General features: G+C 39.7%; 1 protein-coding gene across 2 annotated transcripts in view; it reads left to right on the plus strand.

Moving 5' to 3' along the window:
* BEAN1 (brain expressed associated with NEDD4 1) overlaps positions 1 to 16,265 on the plus strand; it is a 116,506-nt gene extending 100,241 nt beyond the window's left edge. For both annotated transcript variants that reach the window (XM_006130539.4, XM_006130540.4), the window contains one exon: positions 11,807 to 16,265. In XM_006130539.4, coding sequence (XP_006130601.1) covers positions 11,807 to 12,155 — 349 coding nt within the window. In that variant the 3' untranslated portion in view covers positions 12,156 to 16,265. The remainder of the gene's footprint in view (positions 1 to 11,806) is intronic.
* Positions 16,266 to 17,796: the final 1,531 nt, after the last annotated feature.

Raw genomic sequence — 17,796 nt, forward strand, 5'->3', positions numbered from 1 at the left:
CGCACACGAATGCCCCGGCGGACGCCATGGCGCCCGCGGGCACCGTGTTGGGGACCACTGATCTAGTCTGACCCCCTGCACAGTGCAGGCCACAGAATCTCACCCACCCCTCCTAGAATAATCCTCTCACCTATATCTCAGATATTGAAGCCTTCAAATACTTTGAAGACCCCAAGATGCAGAGAATCCTCCAGCTGTGATCTGTACCCCATGCTACAGAGGAAGGCAAAAAACCTCCAGGGCCTCTGCCAATCTACCCTGGAGGAAAATTCCTTCCCGACCCCAAATATGGCGATCAGCTAAACCCTGAGCACGTGGGCAAGACTCATCAGCCAGACACTGAGAAAGTTCTCTATAGAAACTCCTATCATCCCTCCATTGACCTATTTACCACTGATAATGAATGGTCAATTAGTTACCAAGATCATGTTATCTCATCAAACCATCCCCTTCATAAACCCATCTAGTTTAATCTTGAAACCAGATAGATCTTTTGCCCCCACTACTTCCCTTGGAAGGCCATTCCAGAACCTCACTCCTCTAATGGTTAGAAACCTTCGTCTAATCTCAAGTCTAACTTCCTACTAGCCAGCTTATATCCATTTGTTCTTGTGTCCACATTGGTATTAAGCTTAAATAATTCCTCTCCCTCCCTGGTATTTATCCCTCTAATATATTTAAAGAGTGCAATCATGTCCCCTCTCAGCCTTCTTTTGGTTAAGGTAAACAAGCCAAGCTCCTTGAGTCTCCTTTCATAAGACAGGCTTTCCATTCCTCGGATCATCCTAGTGGCCCTTCTTTGTACCTGTTCCAGTTTGAATTCATCCTTCTTAAACATGGGAGACCAGAACTGCACACAGTATTCCAAATGGGGTCTCACCAATGCCTTGTATAATGTCACTAACACCTCCTTATCCCTACTGGAAATACCTCGCCTACTACATCCCAAGACCGTATTAGCCTTTTTCACAGCCATTTAAACATTATTTAATGTGCAAATAATTTTACACAAAATTGTATTATAATAAAATATACCTAAAACAATCTATAACAATAAACTATGACTTTCTAACAAAGTACATTTTCTTTCGTGGCCGTAGGGTGTCCAGTATTGGTGCCTTCTGCATGGCACCTAAAAAAAAAAAATTTTTTTTTTTTTTTTTGCTCGCCAAACCATCTGGGAACCCTAGATGGCCCTGAAAGCTATCAGTTTTCATTTGTGCAGCCCTCAGTAGGCTTCAAGTTTGACATGCCCGATGTAGATGGTATCATGAGCTACCATCTACGTGCTTTGTTAGTCATTAAGGTTCTACTAGACTGTTGTTTTTTTAAGTTTTTATTGTTACAGTCTAACTTGGCTACCTCTCTGAAGCTTTGAAAATCTAGAGACAATGAACACACTTACCAAACACCTTTCCTAAACACTTAACATTCATGGATTCTCATGATTTAGGTTCCTTTTCGCAAACTATCCTGTGTTCTCTAAGATCTGTAAAAACATTATAAACAGCAGCTATTTTGTAAACTCTTTTGCAAAACAACACCATAAAAGGGGGATCCATTACCAAGGAACATTCTAACAGACATTATTCCACACTGACCTTTTTTAGCAACTCTTTGTTTTGCTGATTCGTTTTCCTTTCAAGTGCATGTTTTCCCCCCTGTTGAGAAGCAGGGCTCCCCCAGGTCCCTACCAGACCCTAACTCAGGTTATTTGTAATGTCAGTCCCCTGTTCATACCATATATGAGGTTTTCCAAGTAACACAAACAAATCAAAACAAAGAAAGCTCTCTCTCTCTCTCTCTCTCTCTCTCAAGGAAGGAAATTAGAGGAAAAGAAAGGCAAAAGTGGTATGTCTCAAAAATAGTCTTTTGAGGTTAGCCCTTTGGGCCTTAGCTTATTTGCTACTACAGTGTCTTTAATTAACATTTACCTCCAGCCTCTCCTCTTGGGGTACCTGCTTTATAACTGATCCATGAAATTTCAGGAGAAGCAACGCCCACAACTGCCACCCTCTTAGCTGATGTAGCTCTAGGGTCAGTAGTCGCTGCAGTTCAGAAATCTTCCACTTCAGGCTGTCTACCCTCCAGGCAGCTCAAGCTTTACAGGTGTCCTTGGTTAGTGCTAAACCAGCCCAAATCAGCTGATTAGTCTCCTCTCTACTAGAGTGTATGTGCCCCTTCTCACCACCTCTTAATTTTTAATTAATTTAATTAAGTGCTCCACGAACTTATTCACTCAGAGGACAAAGCCAGTTTCTCACAGCTCTAGAAAAGAGAGTCAGTATTCTTTAAAAGAGAATTTTCTGTTTGATTGTAGCTGCCTGTGGCGTGCATATGGGGCCAGCTTATTGAGAGATTGATCTGACTGCCAACAGAAGAACACCCATTGATTTCAGTGAGTGCTGGATTAGTCCCTCAAGGCTCAGCCCTGCATGGCTTTGCATGCCATTAGTTCTTGTTGAAGTCAGCACAGGTTGAGAGACTTCACTGCCTTATTGGCTGACACTCATCATTCCCAAATCTTTACTGCATGTTGATGACAGCCTGTAATGGAGTCCCAGCCTCATGATTCAGCCTTTTCAAGTCAGAGGATCATCATAATAACCCTGAAACAATCCACAGAACTGGAAGGACAAGTCATTGATTCACCTCTAATTGAAGGCTTCTCCTTCCTGCTCTTGCTTCATAGTTTTCCTTTGGTTACATTTTGTCTTTCACTCAGTTTCATGGTGTAGCATTAATGAGACTGCATTACTAGATGTTTCTAAGTCAGAGTACATGAATGTCTGTGTCCTGTCTTAAGGTGTTGTATATTTGCTGAAAGAGAAGTAACGATAGACTTTGTTCATTATCGTTTTTTTTTTATTCTTTTTTTCCCTGCTTCAGGGTCAGTGATACCAAAACCCCTGACACGTTACTGTTGAAACCCAAAGAGAAACAGATCTTGATATGATGAGGCTATAAAGCTATAGCTGGGAGGGCAGAAGCAGAGTGGGTACATTATAAAGGTATATGTTGCAGGGATACATCAATGGATATTGACATTTCCAGAAAAGGTTCCGATAGTTACTCAAATAAAATAGATTTTCATCACTTTATTATAGACTAAAGTTTGGTAATTAAATCGTGTCAATGGTGAGTCAGAATCCATAACTGCTCTGGTATTTAATATGACTAGCATGTACAATAGATGCAGCACTAAGACATATCTGAAATCTGTCCATACAGAGTGGATTTTAAAAAAAAAGTTAAGTTTGAAAAAATAGTATACAAATGCTTACTAAATTACCAGCAAAACAAAAGCCTATACTAAAAATAAGATCAAAATACATTTAATAGATTTTGTGAATCATTAAGACATCACACACGTGTAAAGTCTCTATTTAAAAATATGGACAACTAGGAAGAATCCACAGTCCACTAGCATAAAAAGTTTCCCTGGTAGATAAGAGGAATACTGTCACGAACATTTCCTTTCCTATGACCAGGGCTTGACAAACTATAGAATCTACTTGCCCATGGCGAGTAGATTTCAGCCGCACGCTGCGTTTACCGGCGGCACGCACATGCGCAATGTGGCTCTTGTGCATGCGCCGTGCAGGGCTGCCGAGTGGCTTTCGCCGCCGTTTGTCAAGCCCTGCCTATGATGATCCCATAAGTCCTAAACATGTCTATCACAACCAGTATTCCCTGTAGGCTGAGTGCTTGGGCAGCTGCCAAAGAGAGATTCAGATGCTGCCCAGCTGATTAACAGAGTGCCCAGAGCTGGCAGCATGTGTTTCTATTGGTGGTGCACATCCTTGGTGCACATAAAATTTATTCAGCACACGAAAACCATTTATAGGAACCATTAATCACAACCTGTGGTGTACTTCATGCAGTAACTCAAGTGGCCCAGCAAGAAGCATGTGGGTGAAAGCAGACACTCACTGTGCTCTCAAATGAATTCACACAGGAAACTGATAAAAGACAAAAAAGTCGGTGTGCAAACACTTTTCACAAAAGTAATCATGCTGCATTTGACCTCTCCGTCCTTGTTTCTCAAAGGAAACCTGTGCTACACCTTGAAAAGACAACTCAGGGAACTAAAATTCATAACTCTGCTGAACAATAAAAAACATGGATTTAACAGAGACACTGGCTTTATGGCTCATTACTGCCTGATAATCCTTAACAGCATACTTCATTCTGAGAACTCTCCAACCATATGTTTAATACTGTCCCAGCCTACATTTAATGTGAACAATCTTCTCTAAACCTGAGGAAGATCTCCGTGAAACTCAAAAGCTTATCCCTTCCAACAACAAAACTTGGTTCAACAAATGATATTAGCTCACCTACCTTGTCTTTTTCATATATTGGGACCAACATGGCTACAACAACACTTCAAAGGGTTTCCTCAGGACAGTTACACATAACCAAATGGCATATCAATTTTAAAAAGAAACACTCAAGAGGAAATAATGATACTGTCCTACAAACCCAGCTATTTATATTCAGGAGTTATAGAATCAGATGAAGCATGTCATCCAAACCATTCAGGTTAGCATTATTCACATTACAGCTAGCTTTTCGTTCCATGCTCGTTTTAGAAAGCCACAGCATTTCCATTGGAGATTAAGCTTTCTTTTATTAGACAGCAACATCATGTTGAAATCCTTTATTTTGAGCTTAAGGTTGTTAACATAATTATTTTCTAGGCATGGGTGAGTGGCTCTGTTTACCAGATATTAAAAGAAAACAGTGGATCTCCAGCTAAGTTGCATTATCATGACACAAGAAAATTCAATGGATTTACACCCATGCATTGGAGGGGAGAATCAGGCCTGATAATTGTTAGCAAAGAAGCCCTGGATATTTTTCAAATTTTTAATCCTTTTTTGAAGCACCACTTCTCCCATACACACCAGATTCTTTTAATGATTTTGTTTGTTTGCTTCTTAACAAATTCTATGAACAGGACCTTCTTCTTCTCTTCCTAGTGAGATCATAATTTATGAATGACAGCCTGCTAAATAAGCTCTTTTGTGTTTCCTTGGCAACAAACCTATCTTAATACTCACTCCAATAAGACCTGACAAAATCATGGAGCAAATCTCTTCCCCCCCACCCCTTTAAAACAACTACATTTTGAATGAGAGAGATCACTCTCATTTTTTAAATCAGAAAGTGATATTTTCCCCTTTGGAACATAAATTGGCTCTTGCTAAGGATGGACATACCAGAAATCATCCACCTTTCCTTTCCTTATGATGAATAAGATATCAAGAGATGATGGAAAAGTGAAGGCTAAAACAAGAATTTAAATTATCATTCTGTCAGAAACCAGGCTAGAGAAAATATAGATTAAAGCATGCTTCAAGGTAAGTGACCCTCTTCCCCAGTCAGTAATGCCTGTAAGGTGTGCTGTATTTTAATGTGCTACAATTAAGAAAAAATGGATTAAAGTAAATGTTTAATAAAATGCTGTAACTGAAGAGTCAGGAAACAAAAGTGTAACTGGTTCTGCAAATTCTTTCATGGATGAAAACAGCTTTCAGGCAAGATTCATGTGTAATAAATGTCCATGATCCCAGTTCATTATGTTGCAATATTACACATTCATTCCCAGAAGTATATCCTTTTTTGTTTAGAAGGATTTCTGTCTGAGTACATGACATTGACCCTTGTGCACCAACTATTTTTAAAGGTACAATAACCTCACAGGGTAGCAAATTGAAGCATGAACATTCAGATACAAGAAAACTTAAAAATGGTCCTGTAGAACCTCAGAGACTAACCAAAAATATACAGATAGTATATAGATAGTATCATGAGCCTTCATGGGCACAATCTACTTCTTCAGATGACAAACATGGAGCAAGAGGCACAGAGCTTCAAATATAAAACAGAAAAACCACCCAACCCACAATAAACTCTGGTGCCAACTCTGTCCACACATCTACACAAGTGATATCATCACAGGACCTAACCACATAAGCCACCACATTAGAGGCTCATACACCTGCAGATCCACTAATGTGATCTGTGCAATCAAGTACCAGGTATACTGGGTAAACGGAACAGTCTAGGACAAAGAATTAATGGACACAAATCAGATATTCGAAATGGTAACACAAAGAAACCTGCTGGAGAACATTTTAACTTGCCCAGGCACTCACTAATTAATTTAAAGGCGACTAGTCTCTTACAAAGTAATTTCAGGAATCAACTAGAGAGAGAGTCTGCGGAACTGGCCTTCATGTGCAAATTGGACACTATCATGGCTTGAACAAAGATATGAACTGGAATGGACTGTTACATTCAATACTCAAATGACATCAGAAGCTAAATATAGAACTGAAATACTTTCAGCCCACTCTATTAGCCTCATTTAGCATAGACAATTTAATTCACGGGTTTTTTTCTCTTCCCCTTTCCCCTCATTTTCTGCTTTTTATTTGAAGCTTGATGCCTCTTGTTCTGTATTTGTCATCTAAAGAAGTGGGTTGTGCTCACAAAAGCTCATGATACTATCGATATATATATTTGGTTAATCGCTAAGGTGCTACAGGACCATTGTTGTTTTCTTATTTTTTTTAGTTACAGACTAACACGGCTACCCCTCTGAGACGTTCAGATACAAGGTCAGAGGAGCATGCAAAAATCTGAATAAACATTAACAAATATTATTGGTTCCCAACTAACATCAAATGATACAAGTTTCATCTTCTTGTATTTCTAATATTAAATTATGTCTCTGAGTGATCACTCCCTAAGGTATTGTGCATTTATGCCCCAAATCTCCAAATACTCAGGTACTATTGTAAGTAGTCCCATTGAAACTGATGGGGCTAGTCATGGTAGTAAAGTTAAGCATGTGTATAGTGTTTGCAGAATTGGGGCCCTCCTTAGCAGAGTTTGACACCTTTGGCATCTAGCAATGTGGCATTCTTTGGCTTGTTTTTCTTGTGATAGTCACTGTAGAATGCAAAAGCAATCCCGTGGGATATCTCCATTTTGAATTCCAGGGTACAGAGGCAAATGAAAATGAAAACAACACAGAAAAATGCTAATCACCCTTTTTAATCAATACCAGATTCCATTTTCAAAAGAACAGTTTGGTTCTTACAGTATTCAAGCCAGTTCAACCCTTCCCTAATTAGACTGTTCTGCCGCTGACATTTCTGTTTAACCCGAGTGCTATACGACATTTTACTCTACAAAATAAATGGAACGAGAACACCAAGAATAATGTGACTTTTGTTGCTAACATTTTAAAAAAACAATTTAAGCGGGGACTGCATGTGAACTCTGGGGAGAACAAACAAGGGCCTCAACACTGATCCAGGCAGAAAAGAGAGTTGGAATGCATGGCATGACTGAAGTCTGAGTGCACTGAGCTCTTGACAAGTCCTACACAACATCACAAGTTTAGTTAAGCTATAGAAGTGGCAGGTAACAGGCACTCACTCTGCATGGGAGGCTGCCTCTTCCTGTGCTGTACTATGCTATGAATTACCGTAGATGGCTGCAAAATGAAATGTATGTTGCCCAACCATGCAAATAAAGGGATAAGTAGAGCCAAGCTTGAGGATGCTGATTATAATGTAAAAGCGTGACAAGGTGGGTGACATCTATTTTATTGGACCAGCTTCTATTGGGGAGTGAAACAAGCTTACACAGAGCTCTTGAAGCTTCTCTCCCTATCCAATAAAACATATTATCTCATTCACCTTGGCTCTCTAATATTTGGGATCCACATAGCTACAACAACGCATACACATATGGAAGATTTGAAGGTAGTCCTTCCCAAATCCTTCCACAGTGAAGCACACTCTTGTACCAACTAATTAAAATTAAATTACCTATGTCCTCTGTGTGCCAATACCATCTACTCATATGTAGTGTATCTGTTTAATAAATTGCAGAAGCTACTATGCAGCTGTAACTACCACATTTTCCCTCTGCCCATGAATCCATCTCCCATGCCAAGAGTAAGGGAAGATGACTGTGTGATGTCAAATAAATGTGTTATTGACACTTGTTTGAGAGGGTCTATTACTCCTGTAAGTAACAACTACTCACATAAGTAAGGGTTTGCAGAATGGCATTCATGTAGCAGGAGATCTTTAGAGTATGTAGGTACTACAGTAAGACGTATAGTAATGTATGCCATATTACAGGTCTAATTCATCGTGTAAAGAATGAGGCAGACCTTTGATATGGCATACATTACTATATGTCTTACTGCAGTACCTATATACAGTCCCCCAAAATAACTACATTACAAGAAAGTTATAGTTGCAAAGTTAAGCATTCAAAAGTTTGGAAATGCCTGGGCAACCTTAGTTTGGCCGTCTTGTGCATAATGCATATATAGTTTTTAATTACATGAGAATGTACTCTTCTTTCCTCAAGACCCTGCCTCATTCAGCACACAGAAGAGGCGATGCTCAGTGAATGGATAGCTATTCGGTACTTCTTTTGCTTCTCAGCATTTAATAATAGAACATTTTGAGCACTCAGTTACAGACATCATTACTTTTGCCACCTATGATAAATAATAATCATAGTTATATGCAGTATTACTTGTGCATTGTCAGCTAATGAAACATCCTTAGGCAAGTGTGTATTGAACAATTATGACCTTTCAGCGTCGACTAATTCAACATTGATATCAAGACCCTGAAATGCAAATTAAATACAGCAGTGTATTTCTAGCTTCCAGAGTAAAAACACACTCTCTGAATGATTTATAGTTGCCTGCTTTGCAGATTCAGCATTCAGTGCGCCACGGTGATATTTAATTGAAAGCCTGGCAAGTGTTCCCTATTTGGGTTTTAAAATTTGATCCTGATTACCAAAAAAAGCCTGGCGATTGAATCGGCAGTGCAGTTGGGTTGGTTTGTTTGTTTGTTTATTTCCCCAGAGCTTATACAGAGAAACAACATGTTGCTGTTTTATATAAAACACACTGAAAAGCAAGTATTGGTTATGGTCATTTTCTGTTTCATTCTGATGTTTAAAAGCCTGCTCAAAGTCGACTTCACAAAGGACCTTTTGATGTTTTTCCCACTCAGCATTTTAGTTTTACAGAGCAGCGCTACAATCCATCACAGGTATTAAAACAGATTATTTTTAATCCTAGAAAAGGAATTGTTGATGATCAGATAATAGCAATGACTAGAGCCTACTCTGCCCTTTTCCCATTTTAGTCAATGTCAAAATTCACAATGCCACCTGACAGGCACTATAAGTGCTTCTTGCTCCTCTCTGGCTGGGCTGTAGCATGTGACCCTTTCCCTCCCTGCCAGGAGCCATACAGTCCTCATCACTGCAATTCTGGCACCGCATGAGAATGTTTTGAAACCTGAGGCAATCTTCTTGCTAAGCCAATTCTCTCCTTATGGGACACCCTCACTCTGTGATGGGCGTTCCACTGTTCCACTCAGCTTTCCACTGTTGCTTTTGACCTATGAAGTTGTAACTAGTTTGAGACCTGCTTATTTGGGAGGCTGCCTCTTCCTGTACAGTACTATGACTTACAATAGGGAGGAACATCCTAAGGATCAGCCATACGCTAGTTTGCCAAGAAAGGTTCTTCACTTTATTATTCATCCCCCTCCCCCTCCAATGAATGGCAGGCTTGAAACATCTCAGCCACACACGCTGCAAAGTTTGTCTGTTTTCCCTAATGCAGTGATCTGAGATACCGAGGCTTTTAGAGAGTGAGGCTAGGTCTAAACAGCAGGAATTTGTCTGCAGAGGCAATGCAAATGAAGTGCTCATTAGCATTTCTCATACGCTCATTTGCATAGTCTCTTCCGATCTGTTTTGCAGAAGAGGTTTTTGCAGAAAAATAACGCAGTGTAGACGGGACAAAAAACCCTTTTGCACAAGATCCTGTATACCTGTTTTTTTGAGAAATAAGGGTTTTTTTGCACAAAATAGCCCTGTCTACACTATGTTTTTTGGCACAAAAACCTCTTCTGCAAAACGGATCGGAAGAGACTATGCAAATGAAAGCACAGGAAATGCTAATGAGCGCTTCATTTGCATTGCCTCTGCCAACAAATTCCTGCAGTGTAGACATAGCCTGAGAGTAAACTTCTGCTGAGCTCCAGATGATTTTTGACATGAGTGATGATGCACTGTTAGGGCTGGATTCTCACTCAGCTCGTATTACCCGAATGAAATCTAGGAAGCTGTGTCGATTTATAGTCCAGTAGTATGCTAGCGCTCTTCTCTGCTTCACAGATTGTGTTTTTAGTAACTGGTCAAACACCTGTAGCCTGTCTGGGTGTTCTATTAGCCCCATCATGTCCATTGCCATCAAAAAGGCTCCCATTCACCTCCTTGGGCTTTGATTCAAGCACTTCAAAATAAACATGCTGTTCTGAATAAACATCCAACCTTGCAAGGTGCTGAGTATCTTTCACTCCCCTTAACTTCATTGGGAGTTGGCACTTTACAGCATCAGATGCTTAGTCCTTGGCTCCAGGTCTGAGTTTATTGAAAGGAAAATAAAATGCAGCAGGAAGCTTCAGTGGGATTAATAAAGAATGGTCCAGGTTCTTTTTCAAGTGACATATGAAAAGAACTCAACGTTTTATCTGTTAGGCTTTGTTTCTGAAGAAGAAAAAAAATGGATTTTTTGTTCAAGGTCTAAACATCACAAATTAAAACAAAGCCATTTATTTCTGATAGGGAAATCTGAATTTCAGAGTTTAAAAGCATATAATCCTCATGAAGCTAAAAACAGAAACATCTACTAGCTCTACGAGCTGTTTGTTAACCAGATACATTAGCAATGCAGGCTGCATTTTTTAACTTTATACTTCATCTGCAGCCAGATTTGCCACCTTTGTTCATGCTGAAATAGGATACATACACCCGCCAGCAGTTCTAGTCACCCAGCCTACTCATGGGCAAAAGTATTTTTCACCATGAATAAAGTGGCAGAATCAAGCCCCTTCTAAATATAACATAGTAGAGGAAGAGGCCTGTGACATCCCTCAGATGCTAATGTGATTGAGGAAATAGAGTCTTAATGTATCTGGCTCCAGCAAAACTGGCTGGTAATTCAATTGAGCAAGATGGGGTCTGGACAGGAAATTTCAGTCTATTTCTTTATTTGGGGACAGATTGCAATTGACCCTCAAGCAGCCCGTCATGGGATTAAGGGGGAGTAAGACACCTCACCCCGTTAGAACATGAGCAGATGAACAGGGAAGAGAGATGGAATGGCTGGAGCTTTAACCCCTTCACCTCCGGGCCAGCAAAAAGAAGCTAGCCCAGTGGGGAAAATGAAGAGAAGAAGGATATTGTTGTGGTTAAGGCACTACTAGACTGTGACTCAGGAGACCAGCATTCAATTCATGGCTGTACTACAGACTCCCTGTATGCTTGACTCTCTCTGGCTCAATTCCCTGTCTGCAAAATGAGCATAATACTTACAGCGACTGTCATAGAGGGCATTGCCATAAAACAAAAAATAAGCTGCATCATTTTCAACGCTTCAGTAAGTTATTCCCCAACCTCCTATCATGAGCCTGAGAGGTGCTACCACCACCGGAAAGGGTTGGACTTGAACACTCATTTAGACTCTGATGCTTAGCTTGACTTTTTCACTACCTCTTTGAAGATATTCTTTTAAGTTTTCATGCTCTTGAGGTTCCAAAGTGGCAGGTCGAGGCTGCAACCTGGAGGAAGGAATATCAAATAATTGCTTCCTCTTTATTTTACCTGCCTCTTTTACTTTGAACACAAGGGTCTAATATATTCTGCCTACAAACCTAACATTGAATTTGTTTTCTTTCAGTTACGATGAGTGCATTGGGCCTGGAGCAACACAAATCTATATTCCTACAGATGATCCTCCACCCTATTCTCTGACAGACCCTTGTCAAAGGAATGAATTGTCTACAAACATCAGGTTGGAAGAGGAGGCAGCATCTGGGACTACAGGAAGGTGTTCTAATTATCCAGTCAGACTGCAGGACTTGCAGCAGCCTATCTCATCAATTTCTTTGACAGCACTCACTCTGGAGGCTGCCCCTCCATATGAGACGGTTGTGTGTGAACAAAATAGCCCCATTCCGCTGATTCCAATGGATGTACTGAAAAATTCTTCAACTGACTGTCAAACTCTTCCCAACCAAATAATCTAAATGCAAGTGGCTCGTCTCACCCACACTTTAGGAGCCTATCAGGATGAGAAAATGGGATTTAAAGGGAAGCATAAAACCCATAAAACTGTTACCTATTTTATATCTTTAAATAAGGCTGAATTTTTTTTAAACAGTGACTTTTGAAAGTTTAGGTAAACTTTTATCTTTGGGCTTTGAATTATTCCCTGGTGTCTCACATACACAACTGCAGAATAAAACAACAGCAACAAGCAGTGCATCCAACCTTTCTGAAGCATCTGAAAACACATTGAAATCAGTCACTGTTAATGTAGATACATGTTAGCCAATTGACATTATTTGTCGATTTTATGGTATTTGCATGTTATAGAGCAAAAAGAGGAAGAAGAGTTTTTTGTTGTTTATATCTGGTACATTATACCAAATGTCTTAGAGATAAGAAAAAATCTATAATTTATAAAGCATTTTTATTTATATATTTCAGATAGGCTGAATAGTATCTGGAAAATGTGGTTAGCACAACTACCCATCTATTGGAAGGTGATGAAAGAAGGTATTTTGCTAATCTTAACCTTTACATACCTTGGCTAGCTACAATGGTTTTGATGCCATTTCAAAAAACACCAATCCCAACTCAAAAGAAAAAAGGAGTGCTAGAATTGTCAATGGAGTCTCAGAAATGCTAATTGTTTAGAGACATAGCAATGGGTTTCCAGAATTGCCAGGTAATGAAGAAGGCCTATGAAAGTCTTCCTAGACACTCTGGCTAGCAGGGCTGATACCTGTAAGAATTCTGTCACAGCATGGTGACTTGCCATAGCCATGGCTGGAAAGGTATTTTGAAATATTAGCAGGTAGGTTAGGCCTGGTTCTCATGGAACAAAGTTGCATTTTCAGGCATTAGCTAGTTGTCTCTCTCAGTGATGAGCCTACAGTATATACAAAGGATCATGACCTCTCCCTTCGGGTAAATTGCCAAAGTGCAAAGTAAATAATAGATGCCAGGACTTGGCATGCACAATGACATAGTTAATCTTATTTTAAAAAACCCTTTAATCATTCACAATATCTTTCACTGCAGTTTAGCCTTCCATAAATCTTACATCTGTTCTTAGATCTCTACCACTCATATTTCAGAGATAAATTGATTCAATCTACCAATAGCAACAGAGGGGAACTCTGTAGATCTCAAGACTTGACCTTATATGGGATGGTGAGCATACACCCTCTGTGTTGATACCCTTTGAGGTCCAGATCCTTAACTGGTATAAATCAATGTAGCCCCTTTGAAACGAATGGATCTGGCCCATTTTGTTAGATCTTTGGCAAAAGTTCTTCAATTTTCACATGGGCAAAGACTTCAGCTTAATATCCCTGCTGAAGGACAAGTATGTAATTATGAAAAGAGGTACATGCCTTATCATTGCTTTATGTTTTCTTCCAGGTCATTGATGAAAATAATAATTCCCCATTTAGTTACGTTCTGAGACTTTATCAGTTGACCAGTGTAATTCATTTAAGATGTGCCATGTTAATTTTATATTATTCTAGATTTTTAATCAAAATATCATGCCATCCTAACTCAAATGCCATACAGAAGTCTTAAGTATATTACACCAACACCATTACCTCTGTCATCCAAACTTGTAAGATATCAAATTAATTTACCAGGATCTGTTTTCCATAAACCTATGTAGAACTGCATTCATTTCATTCCCCGCCTTTCATTCCTTACAAATCCATCACTGACCATTTTTAAATCAAGACTGGATGTTTTGCTAGAGGATTTGCAATAGGAATTTGGGGGAGGGGGAATGCCAGGGCCTGTGATAAAGAGAATGTCAGTCTGGATGAGTGAAACAGCCCTTCTGGCTTTAGAATCTATGAATTGAGTAAGACCTGATCCCCATAAGTAGCCCTGCTGGAATCATTGGGACTACATGCAGAGTCAGATGCTAATCAATCAAGGGTGACACAATCTGACCCATAAATATTAGAAAGTAAATGAGAATTTAAAAAATTATTTCCTTTGTAACTATAAAACTGTGATGATGGAGGGTGGGTCTCTTGAATCAGAGCACTTTGCAACTCACAAGATCGGAGACCCAATCTGTTGTTGGGAACGTTCAGTTAAGAAAGTACTTTTTAAGTATTATTTTTAACCTGACAGTGTCCCTTTAATTTATTTAATTCCCCTCCATTAATTTTCCACATATAGTGAAGGACTTCAGGGGCTTTCCCCCCCAAAAAAAATCTCATTTTGTGGTGAGAATGGCAGATTTGTATGTTGTTTAGTGATGGAAATGTTGCCAGTGCTGAAACTGTAGATATCTAATCAAACTCTTCAGACTCTAGAGTTGAAACATTCTTAGTACTGTCATCTGAATTACAAGTAGCAGGATTGTTTACAAATAGCTGTCTGCTCCCCCCTGTGGTGTATTGTTTTATAAAAAAGACTCCTCTGTTTATCGTACTATGTAGCTGTCACTCAGAGGGCCCAATCCATCAAAATTATGTCCAGCTTCTTTGCCAGAGATACAGAATCCACCTAGAACATCCTCTTCCATACTCATCTTCACCATGGAATCCAGGCACATACTTCTGCTGGCTTGGGCCTTAACAATGATTTATTGTTTATATGTTTTAAGTAAAATAAATACTACTACTTACTAATATAGTATTTCTAGAAGTAATTTAGCACCCAGTGCACAGTTCTGGTATCTTGTCATGCACTTACTATAAAGAAATACTTGCTTTCTGAACAGTGACCAATGAAAACGTACTTCTTTTAGTAAATAGTATTTAACTTAACTTTTTAAAAAAAAGTCCTCCAAATTAGAATTAGAAGTAAAAGTATGTTATTAATAGTACTAAGTAACTTTGCAATTAGTATTTCACTGAAATGACTTGGAGGCATAACTTTATGAAAATCTGTATGTAATTTTTTTTAACAAGTGAAAGCTAAACATTATGGCGCTAATAGCTGGACAAGTTGGAAGAGACAGAGATACAATTCAGGACAGAAAATACCATTAACAGAAATTTGTAAGCAACTACATCATCTCTCCAGTAGATTTTTTTTAACTACCACCATCAGAGTAAGAAGAGAAGTCTGTCGTTCTTTCTAAACGTGTGATAGAGAAATCTAATTTCTTAGAAACCACTATTTAAAGACAGAATCTAATCCCTACTTACTTGAGTCAACAGGACTCTTTCTCCAGATTTTAATGGGAGCTGGGTTAGAGAACTGAATCATGCTATCAAGTTTTGCCTCAGACACTCTCTTAACTTCATAGGGTGTGCCCTGTGGCAGATAAATGCAGGACATGGCCTTTTTATTTATCTCATTCTTATCAGGAAAACAGTTTGGGCACAGTTTCTTGCTGTTAGCATTGGCATATATCTGTATTCATCTCCTTTATTTGGAATATTTTTAGTATACTGACCTTTGCAGATTGAACTTTTAGTAAAGAACATACATGTAAACCATAGAACTCCTGTGCTTTTTGTTGTATCGATACTGATTTAGACTGCTTGTTGTCCTCCTTAGTTGTCTGTCAACTGGCTAGGTTAATTCTGGGCAAGATTATGGCTCTCCTCCCTCCCATACACACCCTCTCTAGGAACAAAGGGAAAAAAAGGTGTTTACCTATCCTCAGGCTACGCATGCTGTCAGAGCACAGAGTGAAGCAGCTTCGATGGATTTGGTCTTCCTCCTGCACAGTTGGGAGGGGAGTGCTGGTGGGGCTTTGATTCTCATTCCCTACCCCTCATGCACTGGCCAGGGTTGCAGTTTACTTCACCCCTGCAGCAAAGGGGCTGCTTTTTGGAAACAAACACTCTAGCCCTGAAGTTTATGCCTGAGATTAGCTGGCTGCTAGACTCATGTCTGTGATCATTTTTCATCTAAACCCTATAAATAATGAGTGGCCCTCTTCTAAGCCAATCTCTGCCCACTGGCTTAAATAAATGGCTTCCTCAGCAGCTGGATCTAAGTAAACTAGAGCCCTTTCACTGACTTGCTGGAGAGCTAGCTAGACCAGTTCCAAAACACTCAAGAGCTACAGTTACAGCCCCCACAAGAAAGGAACACCCTAGCAAAACCACCACATGGCAATATCCCTATAGAGCCCACGAGTACAGATGTTTCCACCTGTGCCCTAGGGGATACCGAGACGAGAACCAGCATCTTAGGCTTTTTTTTTATGCGTAGCAATGGCATTAGAGGTGCTTTTTCTCTTCCCCAACTTTTGTATGAATTGACTCCCTCAGAAGGTATGTTGGAATCATGCCATTGAGTGTCAACAGCAGCAAGACAGTCTCCTTTTTCAGTAATGTTTAATTGTAATAAATGTGCTATCTTCCTCTGAAAGCGTGATAACCCAGTGCACATTGCATAGAAACTACTGAGAGCTTCATATTTAAGTGGCTAAACTCACCAGTTATAGCACTGAAATGTGTTTGCGCTGTATTATTTTGTCAATTTAATACTCACAATTTTCTCAGAAAACAAATTTTTCACGATTGCCACTATTTTCCATAGAAAGAGTGCAGGCACAGACTGAAAGTGGTACATTTTGAGACCTATTCCTGATACTCAAGTACACAACCTCTTTTGGGAGCTGAACGCTAAATAAATCTACCTTATGCTGTATAGAGAGCTATGCAGTATAAACTCACAAAATTAATTCTCTTTCAATGAAAAGAGATTGCACAGGCTCCTTTCTCCCCCAGGTGGTAATTACTTAGGCCTTGTCAATACTTACCTGGAAGGTCGAATTAAGATACGCAACTCCAGCTACGTCAATTGCATAGCTGGAGTCGATGTACCTTGATTAGACCTTTGGCGCCATCTCCACAGCGAGAGGTTGACAGGAGTAAATGCTTGGTTGACTTCCCTTATTCCTCATGAATTAAAGAGTACCAGCATCGACGGGGGTACCATCAGCATTCAATTTAATGGGTCCTTAGTAGACCTGCTAAATCAAACTCCGGAAGAGTGGCTGCTGCAGCATCTGTCTCCTGGTATTGAAGACGTAGCCTTACGCTGGGTTTATTACTAAACAAAAGTAATTGTATTAACTGTAAATAGACAGGAGTTAAGTGGTCATAACAGGTAACAGACAGAACAAACAAACATGCAAGCTAAGCTTGTACACTAAAGGAACTAGTTACATGTAATATATCTCACTCCAAATGTGGTTCTAATAATTTTCGCAGGCCAGATGCCCTTCCAGCTTAGGCCCAGTTCCTTTCCCCAGTAGAGTCTTGGTTGTTTCCTGCAGTCATCTTGGGTGGAGCAGCTGAGGAGAACTGTCCACGAGGATTCCCTCACTCTCCAACCTTAAATAGGATTTGCATAAGATGGGAGTCCTTTGTTTCCTGGTATGATCTCCTTTCATCTGCTCATAGAAAATTACTGGAACCCATCTTGAATTCTGTACCAGGTGACATGGTCATATGTCTTTGTAGCCATTCTTTATGGGCTGACCTACATGATCACAGGAAGATTAAGCTTAGACAGTTCACTGTCTCTTGGGCTGTGTCTACATTGGCACCCCTTTCTGGAAAAGGGATGCTAATGAGACTAGTCGGAATTGCAAATGCCGCGGGGGATTTAAATATCCCCCGTGGCATTTGCATGAACATAAAATAAACCCTT

The sequence above is a fragment of the Pelodiscus sinensis genome, chromosome 12 (assembly GCF_049634645.1).
Source record: "Pelodiscus sinensis isolate JC-2024 chromosome 12, ASM4963464v1, whole genome shotgun sequence".
NCBI lineage: Eukaryota > Metazoa > Chordata > Testudines > Trionychidae > Pelodiscus > Pelodiscus sinensis.